General features: G+C 43.5%; 1 protein-coding gene across 1 annotated transcript in view; it reads left to right on the forward strand.

Annotated features, from left to right (window-relative positions):
* OTOP1 (otopetrin 1) overlaps window positions 1–19,305 on the forward strand; it is a 43,925-nt gene that overhangs the window by 17,189 nt on the left and 7,431 nt on the right. Inside the window, exons 3-5 of the mRNA XM_067735512.1 lie at window positions 682–740; window positions 6,941–7,071; window positions 10,016–10,944. Of these exons, the coding sequence (XP_067591613.1) occupies window positions 682–740; window positions 6,941–7,071; window positions 10,016–10,944 (1,119 nt within the window). The remainder of the gene's footprint in view (window positions 1–681; window positions 741–6,940; window positions 7,072–10,015; window positions 10,945–19,305) is intronic.

A 19,305-nucleotide genomic window follows, 5' to 3' on the forward strand; every position in this document is an offset into this window, starting at 1 on the left:
TCCAGGCACTGTTCTAAGTAGTTGACATGGATTATTCCTATTTCACTGCTCACAGCACCCTCCAAGGTAGGTTCCACTATCATACCCATTTCATAGATGGGAAAACAAACCTGCCCAAGGCCGAGAGAGCCAGGATTTGCACATGGGTCCGATACGGCCCCCATCCTGAGTTGCTTCTAGTGACTGCATGGCCAGGGGCCTGGGCAGCGTATATAACTGAGTGAAATAAAAGACCAGCTTGAACTAATTCTGTTCCTCATTTAAAGCACTCAGAATCTGGTTTCCGGCCACTGACGTAGTAACGGTTCAGTGAATATTTCTCAAATGAAGCCTGATAAGGATGACATAAACACGTGAACAGGGGTTATGGTAGGCAGGCTGCCACTCCCCAAGCCCCACCCCACGGCAGACTCGTCACTATTTCCTCCTAAACCTGGAGGCCTCATCTGATTCTCACGGCAGTGCCCCTGCAGCACTGTTCCCCCCAACAGCCCCGGGAATGGCACTGCCACCTGAGATGAGGATAGTGACTTGCCATTTTGGGGCGGGGGAGGTCACTGCACTGACTTTCCCAAAATTTTTCACACCTTTCCCTTAGGTTTTATAGCTTCTCAAGGGTGCAAATACAGTGATGGCTTTCCCATTGATGTATCTTTCTTTTCTTCCTTTATTTCCATTTAGGTGTACTTTCTTTGGGGGCACGCAAAGGATATCATCCAGTCTTTCAAAACACTGGAAAGGTAAAAATCATGGGTAATTGCTTACGTGTTGAATTTAATGTTCATTTGAAACAAACAAAACTCATCACTGCCATCTTGATTGGGGTTTTTTGGGGGTGGGGTTTGAACTGACTTTATTATTCTGTAAATGTGAATTTTACAAAGCGCTTTATAATGAACGATCACATCTTCTTGTTTGTTTGTAACGGATTTCACCTCCTGAAACGGCTCTGAGCCCACTGCAAGCCCTCGGTTTCCTGGTCACTGGTGGACGTTGTGTCTTCTGAGTTATGATACGGTGTCAGCCGTGGCGAAAAAGCAACAGTCTGGACTCTGCCAACTAGCTTGCTTGGGTTTTAAATGAGACCGAAGCTCCTCTCCATCCTGACAAGCAAAGCCTTCATTTGTGGCCTGGGAAGGGGACCCTCTGCTTTGCCCTCTCTGGGACAGCTCTGGAAGTAGGGTGTTGTGGGTTGGATTTCACTTCTGTTGTCTTAGAAACTTCCCCTTTATGAGCTTCAGTTTTTCTCATCTGTAAAATGGAGATAATAGCATAGCCAACCTCTGGGGACTGGATGAAATAACTGATGTAAAGCTTGTTCCTGGCATAGAACAAGGACTCAGTAAGTGTTGGCTCTATTATTATCTCTGATCACCTCTCCCTCGAGATGATTGTGAAGATCAAGGCAGAGAATCTACAGGATAAGAGGGTGAATTACCTAAACGCATGGTATGATTATCATGTAAGAAAGCCTCTGTGCACACATACAGGGGAATCAAGGGATCACTATTTGGTTTCTAGAAAGATCCCTCATCATATAAACTGTCAGTGAGGAACAGAAAAGTCCCCCAGTACCTTTTGAAATGAAATCTGCTATTTAAGAGAGTGACTTATGAAAGACCACTGGTTGGAACTATTTTAACAGACTATTGAATTAGAAATAACTTTCACCAACCTCATTACGCAAAAAGGATCAGCTTCGACAAGGAGTGAGGCATCTATTGAGCTCCTACTGTGTGCAGAGCCTGCTGCCAGGCACTGGTGGTGATATGCAGAGGTAATGGGCCGAGATATCCAGGCATCTGAGCATCATTCCAGGAATGTGCAGCCTGTGCTCTCCCCTGTGCAGCCCCAAGCAGTGGCCTTGGCAGTGATCTTTAACTCCCATCTTAACACGAGAAGCCACGCCTCCTGGCAGAAGGCGCCACTGCTCTGCCTCCAGGGGAGGAGAATGGACAAATGGGGTCCAATGGATAAGTCAGGGACAAATGAAGTCCAGGCCCCGATGACCCAGCAAAGGCAGCTTTAATTGTGCCTTAGGGCAGGACAAAGACTTCCACATCCATCCTTACATTTAATCCAGGCTCTGCCAGGGTAACTATGGTAACTATTCTCTGCATTAAATGGATGTGGCAGGTTAGGGGACTTAGCTGGGTCTCCAGAGCGCAAGTGGCCAGCTGGGGATTCCCATCCAGTTTCTCCCATTTTGTGTGCTGGACCAGGTCACCTGGTCCTCCTTCCATCAGTGAGCCTGGGCTCCACTCGCAGCTTGAGGAGAACACTTGCTGATTTTGTTCTGGGGCATGGGTTTCATTTCATCTATTCCATAGACATTCTTTAAAAAAATGTCACTTTTTTTTTTTCCTGATAAAACTTGTAAGGGTACAGTGTAATTAAAAATCATCATAATGCCACTGTTATGGACTGAATGTTTGTGTCCCCCCCAAATGCATATGTTGAAGCCCTAACCCCCAATGTGATGGTATTAGGTGGTGCCTTTGGGAAGTAGTTAGGTCATTAGGTCCCACTAATTCCCTATGATGGAATTAGTGTTCTTATAGAAGAGGAAGAGACACCAGATCTCCCCCCTCCTTGACCCCTGCACAAAGCGCACCTAGAGGAAAGGCCACGTGAAGACACAGTGACAGGCAGCCATGTGCAAGCCAAGAAGAGAGACATCACCAGAGACCAACTCTGCTGGCACCTTGCTCTTGGACTTTGAGCCTCTAGAACTGTGAGAAATAAATATCTGTTGCTTTGTTATAGCAACCACAGCTAAGACAGCCGCTACCCAGAGGTCACTACTATTCACACTTTGGTCTGTTTTCTTCCAGTCTTTTTTCAGTGAATAGATATATACATTTTTTTCTTTTTTCCTTTTTACAATTGTGGTCCTGGTGAGGCTCTCTTCCTGACTTTCAGGTGCTGCCTTCTTGCCGTGTCCTCACATGGCCTTTTCTCTGGGCAGGGAGAGAGAGACCTCTCTGGTGTCTCTTCCTCTTCTTATAAGGACACAAGTTCTATTGGATCAGGGCCCCACCCTTATGACCTCATTTAACCTTAATTACCTCCTTATACCCCATCTCCAAGTACAGTCACATTGGGGGTTAGGGCTTCAACATATACATTTTGAGGGGCCACAATCCAGTCCATAACACATCTTGCTGGACATCGAATTTTTCTGAAAGTTTTTGTTGTTATTATAAATAGTACTGTGATGAACATCTTTGGCTAAAAATATTTTTGAACATCTCTGATTCTTTTCTTTTTTTAAATTATTTTATTGCAGTATAGTTGATTTACAATGTTGTGTTAATTTCTGCTGTCTAGGAAAGTGATTCAGTTGTGTATATTCCTTTTCCATTACAATTTATTGCAGGATATTGAACGTAGTTCCCTATGCTATACAGTAGGACCTTGTTGTTTATCCTCTGGTTATTTTCTTGAGTTAAATTCCTAGAAGTAGGATTGTGGGGATAAAGGGTGAGATGTTTTCAACAAATGTATATTGGGTAGTTTGACCTACTGGGAACTCCTGGCTGAATGAAATGGGCTTTCCCATTCATAAAGCATTTTCTTTTACATGTGTTACTTATGAGAACCTCTCACAGTAGCCCTGTCAGGGACAGTAGGTATGATCATGATCCCACTTTGAGATGAGGAAACTGAGCAATGAAGTAAATGTCCAAGGTCAGGCAGCTCCCCTGTGCATAGCTGGGCAGGATCTGAATGCTGACTTTAAATCTACTGCTATTTCCATGGCATTGCAGTGGCTGCAGTGGCCAGCAGGGTTTGCTGGCTGAAATCTTTCTCTTTGATTAGTTGACATCACAGTATATTAGATATATTGGGATTAACAAAATATCATTAAAATTATTTTCACCTGTTCCTTTTTACTATTCTTTAAATGTGGCTACTAAGAAATTAAAAATTACATATGTGGCTCACATCAGTGCCTTGCATTATCTTTTGGGGGATAACGCTGTTCTAGGCCATGTACGCAGACATTTCCCAGCAGGATTTTTCATCTGAAAAAGTCCCTATAGGACTGGGGCCTAGTCCTGCCTTGGCCTTGCTTGTTGAGCAATTGGAGACAAGTCTCCTTCTGTCTCTGGGCATCTTTCCTAAACTGGATAGTGAGTGGTTTGAACCAGATATGCTTATAACTTGATTTAGCCTGTTTTTTTTTTTTTTTTTTAAATAGGGCAAAGTGTTAACCATTTTTGAGTTACTACCTTTCAAGTTTTTTTTTTTTAATTTATTTTTTTCGTTGCACTGGGTCTTTGTTGTTGCGTGCAGGCTTTCTCTAGTTGTGGTGAGTGGGGTCTACTCTTCGTTGTGGTGCATGGGCTTCTCATCACGGTGGCTTCTCTTGTTGCGGAGCATGGGCTCTAGGCGCGTGGGCTTCAGTAGTTGTGGCACGCGGACTCAGTAGTTGTGGCTTGTGGGCTCTAGAGCGCAGGTTCAGCAGTTGTGGCTCACGGGCCTAGCTGCTCCGCGGCATGTGGGATCTTCCTTGACCAGGGCTCGCACCCGTGTCCCCTGCATTGGCAGGCGAATTCTTAACCACTGCGCCACCAGGGAAATCCCACCTTTCGGTTTTAGATTTAGATGTCTCTAGAAAAATTGGGAGGTTTGATAATCCAAAATGTGCATGACAACAAAGAGCTAGAGCCAAGTTGGGATTGTTCCCTCCAGATGGGGGTGTGTATGGCTGCTCAGTTAGCTACAGTCCCCAGCACTCCCTAATGTTATCCCAGGCCTGCTTTAGTCATTGACATTTCTTGCCATGCCCTGGAGTTTTCAAAACTTCCCTCTCCTGGACTTACCCTTTTTTCTGATCTTTCGAGCCAATATTCCACTATCCATGCTTTTAGTACATACAAGGACTTTTCTCCTGGTGTGAGAATTCCTCTTACTGGTTTGAGTCCTTTTCTTTTCTCAAGAGTGAAGTTTTGAGGAGCAGCAGTTCTGAAAAAAGACCTGGAAACATAAATTGAGATTAGAGAATGGCTCACAGAACCCTTCTTTATTGTGGTCTGGGGTTATTGGATCCAAGTGTGAGAAAGGCAGCTTGGCATGAGGAAACGCCTGCCTTTAGTTGGTAAGACAATTTCCAGATCAAATCAACAGGAGGCTGCCAGCTCGCAGGGAGCGTTTGTGGCAGAACAGCCAGCAGCTGTGGGCGGCATTAGTATTACCTGCTCAGGTTCAGTGGACCTGGGATGAGACAACGCCATTTGGACCAGGAAAGAGGAGAAGAAAGGGGAGCTGTGTGCATTATAAGTAAAAGAAAAGCCAGCCAGCCGGAGGCAAACAGCATTGTCTGCATTTGTCAAAGGCTCTATACAATGCCTCCCAGATGTCCCGGGGAAGGCTGGCCACAATCTATAGCAACTGGGCAAGCATGAGGGGCAAGCAGATGGGCAAACAGCTGACTCAGACACCCCCAGGCGGCTCTTTCCTTCCCCACTTGTGCCTCGACACTGGGAAGTTGCCAAAGGAAGCTGGAGTTCAAATGAGGAAAGACTTTGCTTGCGGTTGCTCGTGGGAACCCCAGGGGGTCATCTGGGGTTAAAACTCAGAGGAGAGGCAAGGTCAGGGTTGAGGACCCAACTGTACCATTCTTCCTGTAGGGAGATTATGGACAAGGGTGCTCTTGGTTACATGGGGAGGGGGCTCACATCCTCTGGGCCTCTGCTCTCCAACTGAGAAGTGATCAGTTACACACAGGTTTCAAGGAATTCCTCTCTCAAATCACCTGTACTTGCTGCACCTGCTCCATGCAAGGCCCATTGTTAAGCACCCTGGAAGCTACCAAAGTGAATACATCTTAAACTGGCAGCCATGGGGAATCTTTGGAGGTTTTGAAACAGACAGTGGCTCCATTGGAACCATATTGCCCCAGATCCCTCCTCTGTTCTCCAGAGTCCAGAGTCCACCCTCCATGTCATTTCTTTTCTTCTTCTTTAGGAGGCACTGTGGTCAGAGGCAAGGACAGAACTCTGAGGTCAGACTAGAACAGCCTTGTCACTTCCTAACTTTCAAACCCCAAATGCAGCTACGTATTCTATTTGTAAATAATATGGCCTAATTCCTGAACCTATCCGAGACTCCAGCAGCTCAACAGTGTCATCACAGAGCAGGATCTTTCTGTGTTTCCACTCTGCCACCCTCACTGGATGAGGGTTTCATCCCATGCTTGTTGCTTCATGGTCACAAGATAGCTGCCAAAACTCCAGCCTTCATGTCTGTATTGAAGCCTGGGAAAATGGGGGAGAAGAAGAAGAAGTAGGCTTTTCTCATTCTGATCTCTTCCATCAAGAAAGCAAAAGCTTTTCAGTAGTGCCCAGTAGACCTCGTCTCACATCCTACTGGCCACAGTGGCCATGCTTAACTTCAAGGGAGGCCAGATGGTGAGCTTCTGGTTGGTTTTGGTGTCTTTAGAAGTAAGTGGTAAGACAGAGGGCGTGGATAATGATCATTGGGTCGGCAACCCAACAGTAAAGGCGTACCCAGTTCTCCAGATTTCCAAAGTAGCCCTTTCATCTTTCCTTCATTGTTCTATTCCCTTTTGGAAGAAAGGGTTTGGGGTATGGTGGGGTAGGTTGCCCGTTTTTAGTAAATTTCCATCCCTGTATCCCTGCTTCCAAGACCCAGATTTTTATTTGTTTTGTTTTGTCCCGTAGACAATGAGTTGAGTACTGGCAGGTTCAAGATTAAGGCAGGATGCCAAGGCTGTGGTTTTGGAAGGTCCCATGGAACTGCCAGACAGGGGACCCTCAGGCCCAGAGCCTGAGCTGCCAGATGAAATCACAATCACTGCTAAGAAGGAAGCTTGTGTGTGTGCCCGTGTCCATGTGTGCAATGTCTCCATCTCACCTCACGGGGCTAGGAGCTTCCCAGGGCTGCTCAGCAAGTGGGTCCTTGTGTTTTTCAGGTTTGGGGTGATCCACTCAGTGTTCACCAACCTGCTTCTTTGGGCGAACAGCATCCTGAATGAGTCAAAGCACCAACTTAACGAGCACAAGGAACGGCTCATCACCCTGGGCTTCGGGAACATAACAATAGGTGAGTGGTAAGAGTTGCCCAGCTGCCATCTTGGAACAGCTTGGAAACCTGCAGAGACCAGAATGTCCATAGATGGAGGTATGGGTTTCAAAGACCTGCAGGGTCCACCCAATTCAACATCGGCCAGACAATCCTCTGTTGTTGAAAATCTTTCAAAACCTCCTAAGTCTCTCATCCTGCTTCCATAAGTAGGGTGCGCTGAGCATAATTAAAGGTTTCTTCAGTGACTCAGGGACTTGTCAGATCCAGGGTCATCATTCTGATCACCATTTCTCATGGTCCAGTTTGGTATGGAAATGAATGTCTTTGTTTACAGCCTTGGAAGACTGGTGGTTGTTTCTGTTTGTGTTTTTAATTAAACCTCTATTACCAGTTCTTTCTACTAAAAGTATAGCTTTAAAAAATCCATAGAAGTCTAATGGTATGTTGTGGTTAATTGGTTTTCGTTCATTTGAAGTTTTTATTTAACTCAGTTTATAATTTTGGCCCATCTTTATTCCCCCCTTGTTCCTATTGGAGTGCCTGTCTCATGACTCTTCATTTTCTTCCAAAATTCTTTAGCATTTGTGACCTGTTGCTTCTATATTAGAGCACTGGGGTTGAGAAGAATGTGGGGTAGAGGAAGGTGCAATGTACAGGGGACTGATGTCTCAGGTTTGGGTCTTGTTCCCATCACCTTCTGGCTGTGTGACCTTTGGAAAACATTCAACCACTCCGAGCCTCCCTTTTCTCTTTTATGAAGTGAAGGGACTTGAACCATGTACTTTCCATGAGTCCTTCCAGCTTTAATGTAATGCACGTCTATCCTCTCTGCACAAACCCAGGTCAGTCCCAGAGAGCAACTTTAAACCCATTTCCTCACCAGTGCGGTGGGGATGACAAAATTAGGGGGACACACTACTTTTCTTCACCACCCCTCACAAGCAGCCCGCTCTTGGGAAGGCCATTCTCTTTGGGACCCGTCTCCTCACTGGTATCAATAACAGTAACAGCAGTGACAACAATAACAAAAAGTTTTGTTAAGCATTTTCTGAGTGGCTGGCACATTAAACTCTTGTCCCAACACTCTGAGGTAGGCAACAGTGACCTCATTATATGGGTGAAGCCATTGAGCCAGAGAGAAGTTAAGTGACTAACCCAAGATCACACAGCAGATAGACGATTGAGCTGGGATTTGAATTCCAGCAATCTGGCTCCAGAGACCTTGGTGAAGATGGGATTAGATTAATTTATAAAAAAGGACTCTGTCAGCTCTAACATTCTGTTAATCTGAACCTTTTCTCCTGAGTATTTCCCTTGTCTTTTGCATTGTATTGTATTGTGTTACAAGTGTTGGGGAAACTCCTTTTGAATTGAAAATTGCAGTATTCTGCAAAAGTGAGGGTAATTAATGCTAAGCTTTTTTGTCTGATTTTATAAGTAGTATCATATAAATTAAAACATATCATAAATTAAAACAATGACAAAACGTAAAGAAAAAATCCACAATAGCACCTATACAGAAGTGCACTTAAATGCTGTTAACATCTGGTTATTTTTTGGTCTTCGTGCTATGTATTTTTTTATAGTTGAGATCATACTGTACATATTCAATCATTTTTTTCTATAACATACAATAAGAAATAGATTTTACATTGCAACCCAAATGAACACATACCTGTATGTGTGTACACATGAAATCACAATCTTACTATATCAGAGACACTCAAATTTCTATTGTATTTGATTCCATTCATTCAATCCTGTTTTATTCCATTGCAATTCCATTAAAAAATATATTGGTTGCTACCCTCTAAATTGATTTCACAACTGAGTTCTGTGTTGTGGTATGCATTTAAAAATACTGGATATACAATTTGTTCTTACTTTTTTCCCATTGTTATTGTAACAATTATTTTCTTGTATCATTAAAACACAATTATAATTTTTAATGGCTGCCTACTATTCTATTGTAAGGATGTATCAAAATTCATTTAACACTTTCTAAATTGTTACACATTGAGGTGTTTCTCTTTCTTTCTCAAAAACTCACAACAAAATTTTACCTAATGCTTTGACTATATTTTTGACTTGTCCTTTAGAATAGATTGGAATTATAGTCCAGAGACTTTATATCATCTTTAAGGCTTCTGTTGCATATTTCATTAATTACTTACAGCTTTTCCCCTCCTTGTTATGAAATGGTCCTTTATACCATTGCCAAGTGTCTTTCAGAAGGTGGGGCCTGTCTCGTGCCACACTTGCTGGCTTCGGATATTCTCAAGAGGAAAATTTTTGCTGCTAAGGGGCATTTTCCCTCACAAAGTTGTTTTTAAAAAGTAATTTAAAAATCACACAGGTCAATCATATTCATATAGAAAGTTTAGAAAATACAACGAAGCAAAATCTAGAGGGAAACTTACATAAGGTCGTATGTCAATTATATCTCAATAGAAGTTTCTTTTGCTGAAAAAAAAAAAATTCACCTGCCATTTTCCCGCCCAGAGATAACCATTGTTAACATTTTAGTTTATGTCCTTCCAATTTTTTTCTATGTCTGTCTACCTCCCTATCTCTCTGTCTCTGTATGTATACATCACCAAGATATCTATAATTGATAAAAACGGAGCCGTACTCCAGCCTCTTTCGCAGCTGCTTTTGTTCAACAGTGTCTTCTGAACATCTTTATATGCTGATGAGTAAATTTCTAAAATACCATTTGCAATGGCTGGACAATATTCTGATGTATGGATAAGATCTAATTCGTGTAATTAGTACTCTTTGGGGAGTGTTCATGGCTGTCAATTTAGCCATGATATGAAACGTGACAAAAAGCCATGAAATAAAGCTTTTAATTCAATGGCAAACCCAAGCATGAATCCACAGTGAGAGTATTTGTTTGTGGTTTTCTGCTTCGCCACTGAATGTTCTAATTGTCCTTCCCTGTGGTCTGTCTCCCCGCTAGTTTTAGATGACCACACGCCTCCATGTAACTGCACACCCCCGACCCTCTGCTCTGCCATCTCCCACGGGATCTACTACCTCTACCCTTTCAACATAGAATATCAGATACTGGCCTCCACGATGCTCTACGTCCTGTGGAAAAACATCGGGCGCAAAGTTGACAGTCATCAGCGTCAGAAGATGCAGTTCAGGTCTCACGGGGTCATGCTGGGCTCGGTACTGGGCCTGACCGCACTGGCTGCCACCATTGGGGTCGTGGTGGTGTATCTGATTTGGATCGGGCGTTCCAAAACCGGGAGCGAGTCAGCACTCATCATGTTCTACCTGTATGCCATCATCTTGCTCGTACTCATGGGGGCGGCAGGGCTGGCTGGGATCCGGATTTATAGGCTAGATGAGCAATCACTAGACGAGTCCAAAAATCCGGCCCGCAAACTGGACGCAGACCTGTTGGTGGGCACTGCCTCCGGCTCCTGGCTCATCTCCTGGGGCTCCATCCTGGCCATCCTCTGTGCCGAGTCCTGCCCCCTGTACACCTGGTACAACCTGCCCTACTCCATCCTGGTGGTTGTTGAGAAGTACATCCAAAACCTCTTCATCATTGAGTCCATTCACCGAGAGCCGGAGAAGCTCTCCAAGGACATCAGAACCCTGCAGGTGGTCACAGTCTGCAATGGCAATGCCACATCCCTCCCTTCTTCTTGCTTCGAGAGCAGACCTGCAGCCGGGGACATGGTTCCCCAGGACAGCGAGATGCCACATGCGGCCAATGGAAATATGTGTCTGAGAGAAGTTGGTAGCAAAGAGGAAGAGGAGAAGAGCTGGGAAGGGGCCCTGGGCCCAGCCTGCCACGCCCATTTCCTGCAGGGCAATGCCCAGAGAAGAGTCTTAAGGAATATTGCAGCCTTTTTGTTCCTCTGCAATATTTCGGTAATCTGCAAGTTATTTCTTTATTTAAAAATACTGATTAATCTATTTTCCTTGCCGTTTTCAAATAAGGAATAAAGGCAGCTTTTAATCAAAGTAATTTAAACGTAAGGTTAAAATATTAGACTGGAACATAGGCTTATATTCTACAAATTTGCTGATTGAGTATCTGTATGCCATGGACTGGGGTGGGAACTAAGAATTAAAGGTAAGAAGACGTAATCTCTTTCCTCAAAAAGATCACAGTATTAGTGGGAGAGGGAGACAAGGAAAAAATATAATAGAGTGAATATGGCAAATGCTGGGACAGGGCTATCTGCAAGGTGGAATGGGAGCATGGAGTCAAAGAGGGACTTCAATAAGTAGGGGATGCTTGAGGTGAGACAGAGACTCAATTAGGAGTGATTTTGGCTGCAAATAACAGATAGCTTGATCAGCAATATCTTCAGTCTTAAAGACAAGAATTCTGGAAGTTGGCTATTCAGGGTTGGCCTGGCCGCTGAACCCTATCATCAAGGATCCAGACACTGTTCACCTTTCTACTGAATGTGGTTGGCACATGGTCATAGGATGGCTGCAGCAGCACCAGCCATCACATCTGGGTTCAAGACAGGAAGACAGAGGGAAGGATTGGTGCCAGGCAATGTCTACAGTTGATGTGACCACCCCTAACTGCAAGGGAGGAGGGGGAAGTGGATGGTTTGCTTTCTAGCCTCTATAATGGACGGTAACAAGGTAGAAAAAGATGTACAATCAGCCACTCAATATTGTCTGCCTCAGCCTCAAGGAACAGTTGGAAGTTTACCAACTGTTGGAAGTTTACCAAGGCAAGAAAAAGAAAGGCTTGGGGCAGAGGGCACGTGTTGTGCAAAGACACAGAGGCAAAGGACACCATGGCCTATTTGAGTAGCACGAGCAGCTTGTCATGAATTCCATACACGTGAAGCAGGGCGGGAAGCAGGATGGAGGGTCTGGTTAGACGGGTCTGGCTTGAGCAGAGCTTCATAAGCCTGGCTGAGTCTGGTCTTCACACTGAGGGCAGTAGAGGACCCTCTCAGATTTGTGTTTTAGAATGATCTTCTAGCAGCAACGTGCAGGAAGGATGGAGGGAGGTAAGATCAAAGTCAGGGAAACCGGAACACAAGCCCCACACAGCTGCCCAGATAGGAAATGATGGAAACTTGAACCAGGGCAGTGCTGGTGGGGATGGTGAGAAGGAAAAGGAATACAAAGCATTGTGTGTTGTTGGGATTTGTTCTAGAGGTACATAGAAGGGTGGCAGGTCTGGGTAAAAAGGAGGGAGAAGCAGCCTTTGGTGCACACAGGCATCGGCAGTGACTGTGGCTGGTGGAATGGTGACGATGCCCCAGCCCACGGGGCCCGCCCATCATCGCAGCCAACTCTCTGCTACCAGCCTCCGTATCATCAGGGCTGCTCTGTTTCCCCAGAAGCTTACTGATTTTTAGCTTCCTCTCCCTAATATCAGTTGGTGCATGTCCAGGGACTGCAACTTTTGATATTACCCTAAGGCCACAAAATTGGGGGTTCCATCTGAAGGTGAAAGGGCCATGTGTCTGCCAACCGAATCTGATTCTTGCTTTGGGTCACCTGGACCTTGGTCCCCCTCCAGGTTGGCAGACAGTTATGGGGAGTTGTGAAGGGAGAAGGGGTCCCAGAAGAGTGTGGCTCCAGGTGCGCCCTCTTCTTTCATCTTATAGACATTTATGGGGCACCTGCTCTGTGTCAGGAACTATGTGGGTACAGCAGTGAACAAAGGACTTAAAACAGGAAAACAAGAGAGAGAGATATTAATAACTACAATGGGGCTGCATTTTATATAAGGCTTACATTCCAGAGAGGGGTGTATCAGCTTAGATTCTTATAAAGTCAGAGTTGGTTCTAGAAAGCCCCTAAAGCGTATTTTATTTTATGCACCCCAAAGTATGAAGATCTCTCTTTTCAGTGAGTTCAGAAAGACCACTTTCCCTGTGTTGGTTTTTGCTTGATCACCAGGTTGTATACTTGGCTTGCTTTTTTGGACCAGCCTGACCGAGAATAGCACTGCTATACTAGAATCGAGTGGCAACTGATGGTCTCTTGGGACCCGAAGGCCAGGTCCAGGGCTCTGGACCAGGAGAATGACAGGTTTTATCTCTTCATCTCTGTGCTCTGCCCCTGATGGCCCCAGGCACTGCCTCCGTTCCCTGGGGAGTGAGCCAGAGGACGGAAGTCATTGCAGGCTGATGTCTTAGGATGACCTGAGCCAACTCCACGGGCAGCACTGTGAAACCCTGCACTTCATCCCATGTTGTGCCAAAGGCATCTGGCAGAGGCAGGAACTGTTTCTGTCCGGGACCAGGAGCTGGCGCAGAGGCAGTGGCTGGAGGTGCTGGTGTGCACGACCACGTGGGGCAATTGGCAGCTGTGGGGTGGACAGTAAAGGGTGGTGGGTGTGATGATGGAAGACTTTGGGTGCTGTGGGAACACTGGGGTTCAGGGGAGGCCTCCTCTTGGTGGAACGGGGCAGTCTGGGCGAAGCAGCAGGTACGGGGAAGGCACGGATGCAGAGCAAGGTAGGGCTTTCTGGATGCGCTCAAGAACTGGAAGGAAACCCATGTGGCTAGAACTCGGAGAGCAAGAAGAGAGAGGCGTGGCCTGGTAAGCCATGGCCACAAGCCAGGACTTAATCCTAAATGCAACAGAAAACCATCTAAGGGTTTTATGCTCTGAGTGACAAGATCTGATTCGTGTTTTTATTCTTTTAAATTAAATTAAATTTTAATGGTGGTAACGAACACATAACCTAAAATTTACCATTTTAACCATTTTCCAGTGTACGATTCTGTAGCATTTAGTGCATTCACATGATTGTGCTACCATCACCGCCACCCACCTCTAAAACTTTTTCACTTTGCAAAACTGAAATTTTGTACTCATGAAACAACTCTCCATTCTCTCCACCCCCATCCCCTGGCAACCACCGTTCTACTCTCTTTCTCTATGAGTTTGACTCTGGGTATCTCATATAAGTGGAATCATACGGGATTTATCTCACGTGGTGCAAGGACCTTCAGGTTCATCCATGTTGTAGGCTGCGGAGGGAGAGGGATGCCAAGAGCGGCTCCCAGGTTCTGCCTTGAGTTCCTGACACATGGTGATGCTACTTATGGAGATTGGGGTCTCTGGAGGGGGAGCAGGCTTGGGAGGGGCTCAGGGGAAGGAAGCACGTGAGTTTAGTACTGGACACATTCAGTGGTAAGGACATCCAAGTGGACATAACCAACAGGCAGATATTTTGGTTTTCTATTGCTGTGTAACCAGTGACCCCAAATGCATGACAAAAACAACCACCATTTTACTATGTCTCAGGAACTTGTGGGTTAGGAATTCTGGCAGGGCTTGGCTGGACAATTCTGTTCCTGATGAAACTGACTGAAGCTACTGGATGGGCTGCGTGGGTTGGAAAGTCCACGATCTGGTGCCTTGGGTTGGGGAGGCTGAAAGGCTGGACTCAGTGGGGACTCTGGCTGCAATGTATTCATGGGGACTCTCCAGCACGGCGGTCTCAGGGGAGGTGGACTTCTTAGGTGATGGCTTAGGACCCAGAGCCAGGCTTCCAAAGGACTGGAAGTGCCAGTCTCTTAAGGTCTGGGCGTGGACATTGCACGGCACCATTTCTGCCATATTTTATGGGTCCAGCAGTGATAGCGTCCACCCAGATTCAAGGGAAGGGGGCATAGGTTGCCTTTCAAGGGGATGAGTAGCAAGAATTATAGCCAACTTCACAGCAGATGGAAAGATCTGGATTTCAGGAAAGAAGTCCATAAACTCTTCTTCTTTTATTCTCATTTTCTTTCTTTTTTTTTTCTTTTTAACATATTTAATGGAGTATAATTTGCTTTACAATGTTGTGTTAGTTTCTGCTGCATAACAAAGTGAATCAGCTATACATATACATATATCCCCGTATCTCCTCACTCTTGTGTCTCCCTCCCACCATCCCTATCCCACCCCTCTAGGCGGTCACAAAGCACCGAGCTGATCTCCCTGTGCTATGCAGCTACTTCCCACTAGCTATCTGTTTTACATTTGGTAGTATATATATGCCAATGCTACTCTTTCACTTCATCCCAGCTTACCCTTTCACCTCCCCGTGTCCTCAAGTCCATTCTCTATGTCTGTGTCTTTATTCCTGTCCTGCCCTTAGGTTCATCAGAGCCATTTCTTTTTTTTTTAGATTCCATACATATGTGTTAGCATATGATATTTGTTTTTCTCTTTCTGACTTACTTCACTCTGTATGACAGACTCTAGGTCCATCCACCTCACTACAAATAACTCAATTTCGTTTCTTTTTATGGCTGAGTAATATTCCATTGTATACATGTGCCACATCTTCTTTATCCATTCATCTGTCGATGGACACTTAGGTTGCTTCCATGTCCTGGCTATTGTAAATAGAGCTGCAATGAACATTGTGGTACATGACTCTTTTTGAATTATGGTATTCTCAGGGTGTATGCCCAGTAGTGGGATTGCTGTGTCATAAGGTAGTTCTATTTTTAGTTTTTTAAGGAACCTCCATACTGTTCTCCATAGTGGCTGTATCAACATTCCCACCAACAGTGCAAGAGGGTTCTGTTTTCTCCACACCTTCTCCAGCATTTATTGTTTGTAGATTTTTTGATGATGGGCATCCTGACTGGTGTGAGGTGATACCTCACTGTGGTTTTGATTTGCATTTCTCTAATGATTAGTGATGTTGAGCATCCTTTCATGTGTTTGTTGGCAATCTGTATATCTTCTTTGGAGAAATGTCTATTTAGGTGTTCCACCCATTTTTGTATTGGGTTGTTTGTTTTTTTGATATTGAGCTGCATGAGCTGCTTGTATATTTTGGAGATTAATCCTTTGTCAGTTGCTTCATTTGCAACTATTTTCTCCCATTCTGAGGGTTGTCTTTTTGTCTTGTTTATGGTTTCCTTTGCTGTGCAAAAGCTTTTAAGTTTCATTAGGTCCCATTTGTTTATTTTTGTTTTTATTTCCATTTCTCTAGGAGGTGGGTCAGAAAGAATCTTGCTGTGATTTATGTCATAGAGTGTTCTGCCTATATTTTCCTCTAAGAGTTTTATAGTGTCTGGCCTTACATTTAGGTCTTTAATCCATTTTGAGTTTATTTTTGTGTGTGGTGTTAGGTAGTGTTCTAATTTCATTCTTTTACATGTAGCTGTCCAGTTATCCCAGCACCACTTATTGAAGAGACTGTCTTTTCTCTATTGTATATTCTTGCCTCCTTTGTCAGAGATAAGGTGACCATATTTGTGTGGGTTTATCTCTGAGCTTTCTATCCTGTTCCATTGATCTATATTTCTGTTTTTGTGCCAGTACCATACTGTCTTGATTACTGTAGGTTTGTAGTATAGTCTGAAGTCAGGGAGCCTGATTCCTCCGGCTCCGTTTTTCTGTCTCAGGATTGCTTTGGCTATTCGGGGTCTTTTGTATTTCCATACAAACTTTAAAATTTTTTATTCTAGTTCTGTGAAAAATGCCATTGGTAGCTTGATAGGGATTGCACTGAATCTGTAGATTGCTTTGGGTAGTATAGTCATTTCCACAATGTTGATTCTTTAAATCCAAGAACATGGTATATCTCTCCATCTGGTTGTATCACCTTTAATTGCTTTCATCAGTGTCTTACCTACATACAGGTCTTTTGTCTCCTTAGGTAGGTTTATTCCTAGGTATTTTATTATTTTTGTTGCAATGGTAAATGGGAGGGTTTCCTTAATTTATCTTTCAGATTTTTCATCATTAGTGTATAGGAATGCAAGAGATTTCTGTGCATTAATTTTGTATCCTGCTACTTTACCAAATTCATTGATTAGCTCTAGTAGTTTTCTGGTAGCATCTTTAGGATTCTCTATGTATAGTATCATGTCATCTGCAAACAGTGACAGCTTTACTTCTTCTTTTGTGATTTGGATTGCTTTTATTTCTTTTTCTTCTCTGAGTGCTGTGGCTAAAACTTTCAAAACTATGTTGAATAATAGTGGTGAGAGTGGGCATCCTTGTCTTGTTCCTGATTTTAGAGGAAATGGTTTCAGTTTTTCACCATTGAGAACGATGTTGGCTGTGGGTTTGTCATATATGGCCTTCATTATGTTGAGGTAAGTTCCCTCTATGCCTACTTTCTGGAGAGTTTTTTTTTTTTTTTTTTTTTTTGTGGTACGCGGGCTTCTCACTGACGCGGCCCCTCCCGTTGCAGAGCACAGGCTCTGGACACGCAGGCCCAGCAGCCATGGCTCATGGGCACAGCCACTCCACGGCATGTGGGATCCTCCCAGCCCAGGGCACGAACCCGTGTCCCCTGCATTGGCAGGCGGACTCTCAACCACTGTGCCACCAGGGAAGCCCTGGAGAGTTTTTTTCATAAATGGGTGTTGAATTTTCTTGAAAGCTTTTTCTGCATCTATTGAGATGATCATATGGTTTTTAGCCTTCAGTTTGTTAATATAGTGTATCACATTGATTTGTGTGTATTGAAGAATCCTTGCATTCCTGGGATAAACCCCACTTGATCATGGTCTATGATCTTTTTAATGTGTTGTTGGTTTCTGTTTGCTAGTATTTTGTTGAGGATTTTTTCATGTATGTTCATCGGTGATAATGGCTTTCTTTTTTGTAGTTTTCTTTTTTGTGATATCATTGTCTGGTTTTGGTATCAGCGTGATGGTGGCCTCATAGAATGAGTTTGGGAGTGTTCCTCCCTCTGCTATACTTTGGAAGAGTTTGAGAAGGATAGGAGTTAGCTCTTCTCTAAATGTTTGATAGAATTCACCTGTGAAGCCATCTGGTTCAGGGCTTTGGTTTGTTGGAAGATTTTTAATCACAGTTTCAATTTCAGTGCTTATGATTGGTCTGTTCATATTTTCTATTTCTTCCTGGTTTAATCTTGGAAGTTTGCACTTTTCTAAGAATTTGTCCATTTCTTCCAGGTTGTCCATTTTATTGGCGTATAGTTGCTTGTAGTTGTCTCTCATGATCCTTTGTATTTCTGCAGTATCAGTTGTTACTTCTCCTTTTTCATTTCTAATTCTGCTGATTTGAGTCCTCTCCCTTTTTTTTCCTTGATGATTATGGCTAATGGTTTATCAATTTTGTTTATCTTCAAAGACCCAGCTTTTAATTTTATTGATCTTTGCTATTATTTCCTTCATTTCTTTTTCATTTATTTCCGAGCTGATCTTTATGATTTCTTTCCTTCTGCTAACTTTGGAGTTTTCTTTGTCCTTCTTTCTCTAATTGTTTTAGGTGTAAGGTTAGGTTGTTTATTTGAGATTTTTCTTGTTTCTTGAGGTAGGATTGTATTGCTATAAACTTCCCTCTTAGAACTGCCTTTGCTGCATCCCATAGGTTTTGGTCATCGTGTTTTCATTGTCATTTGTTTCTAGGTATTTTTTGATTTCCTCTTTGATTTCTTCAGTGATCTCTTGGTTATTTAGGAGTGTAATGGTTAGCCTCCATGTGTTTGTTTTTTTTACAGTTTTTTTTTTCCTGTATTTGATATCTAGTCTCATACGTTGTGGTTGGAAAAGGTACTTGATACAATTTCAGTTTTCTTAAATTTATACCAAGGCTTGATTTGTGACCCAAGATATGATCTATCCTGGAGAATGTCCCATGAGCACTTGAGAAGAATGTGTATTCTGTTGTTTTTGGATGGAATGTCCTATAAATATCAATTAAGTCTGTCTGGTCTAATATGTCTTTTAAAGCTTGTGTTTCCTTATTTATTTTCATTTTGGATGATCTGTCCATTGGTGAAAGTGGGGTGTTAAAGTCCCCTACTATGATTGTGTTACTGTCGATTTCCCTGTTTATGGCTGTTAGCATTTGCCTTATGTATTGAGGTGCACCTATGTTGAGTGCAAAAATATTTACAATTGTTATGTCTTCTTCTTGGATTGATCCCTTGATCATTATGTAGTGTCCTTCTTTGTCTCTTGTAATAGTCTTTATTTTAAGGTCTATTTTGTCTGATATGAGTATAGCTACTCCAGCTTTCTTTTGATTTCCATTTGCATGGAATATCTTTTTCCATCCCCTCACTTTCAGTCTGTACGTGTCCCTAGGTCTGAAGTGGGTCTCTTGTAGACAGCATATATACAGGTCTTGTTTTTGTATCCATTCAGCCAGTGTATGTCTTTTGGTCGGAGCATTTAATCCATTTACATTTAAGGTAATTATTGATATGTATGTTCCTATTACCATTTTCCTAATTGTTTTGGGTTTGTTATTGTAGGTCTTTTCCTTCTCTTGTGTTTCCTGCCTAGAGAAGTTCCTTTAGAATTTGTGATAAAGCTG

This window comes from Pseudorca crassidens, chromosome 4, assembly GCF_039906515.1.
Source record: "Pseudorca crassidens isolate mPseCra1 chromosome 4, mPseCra1.hap1, whole genome shotgun sequence".
In the NCBI taxonomy this organism is placed as follows: Eukaryota; Metazoa; Chordata; class Mammalia; order Artiodactyla; family Delphinidae; genus Pseudorca; species Pseudorca crassidens.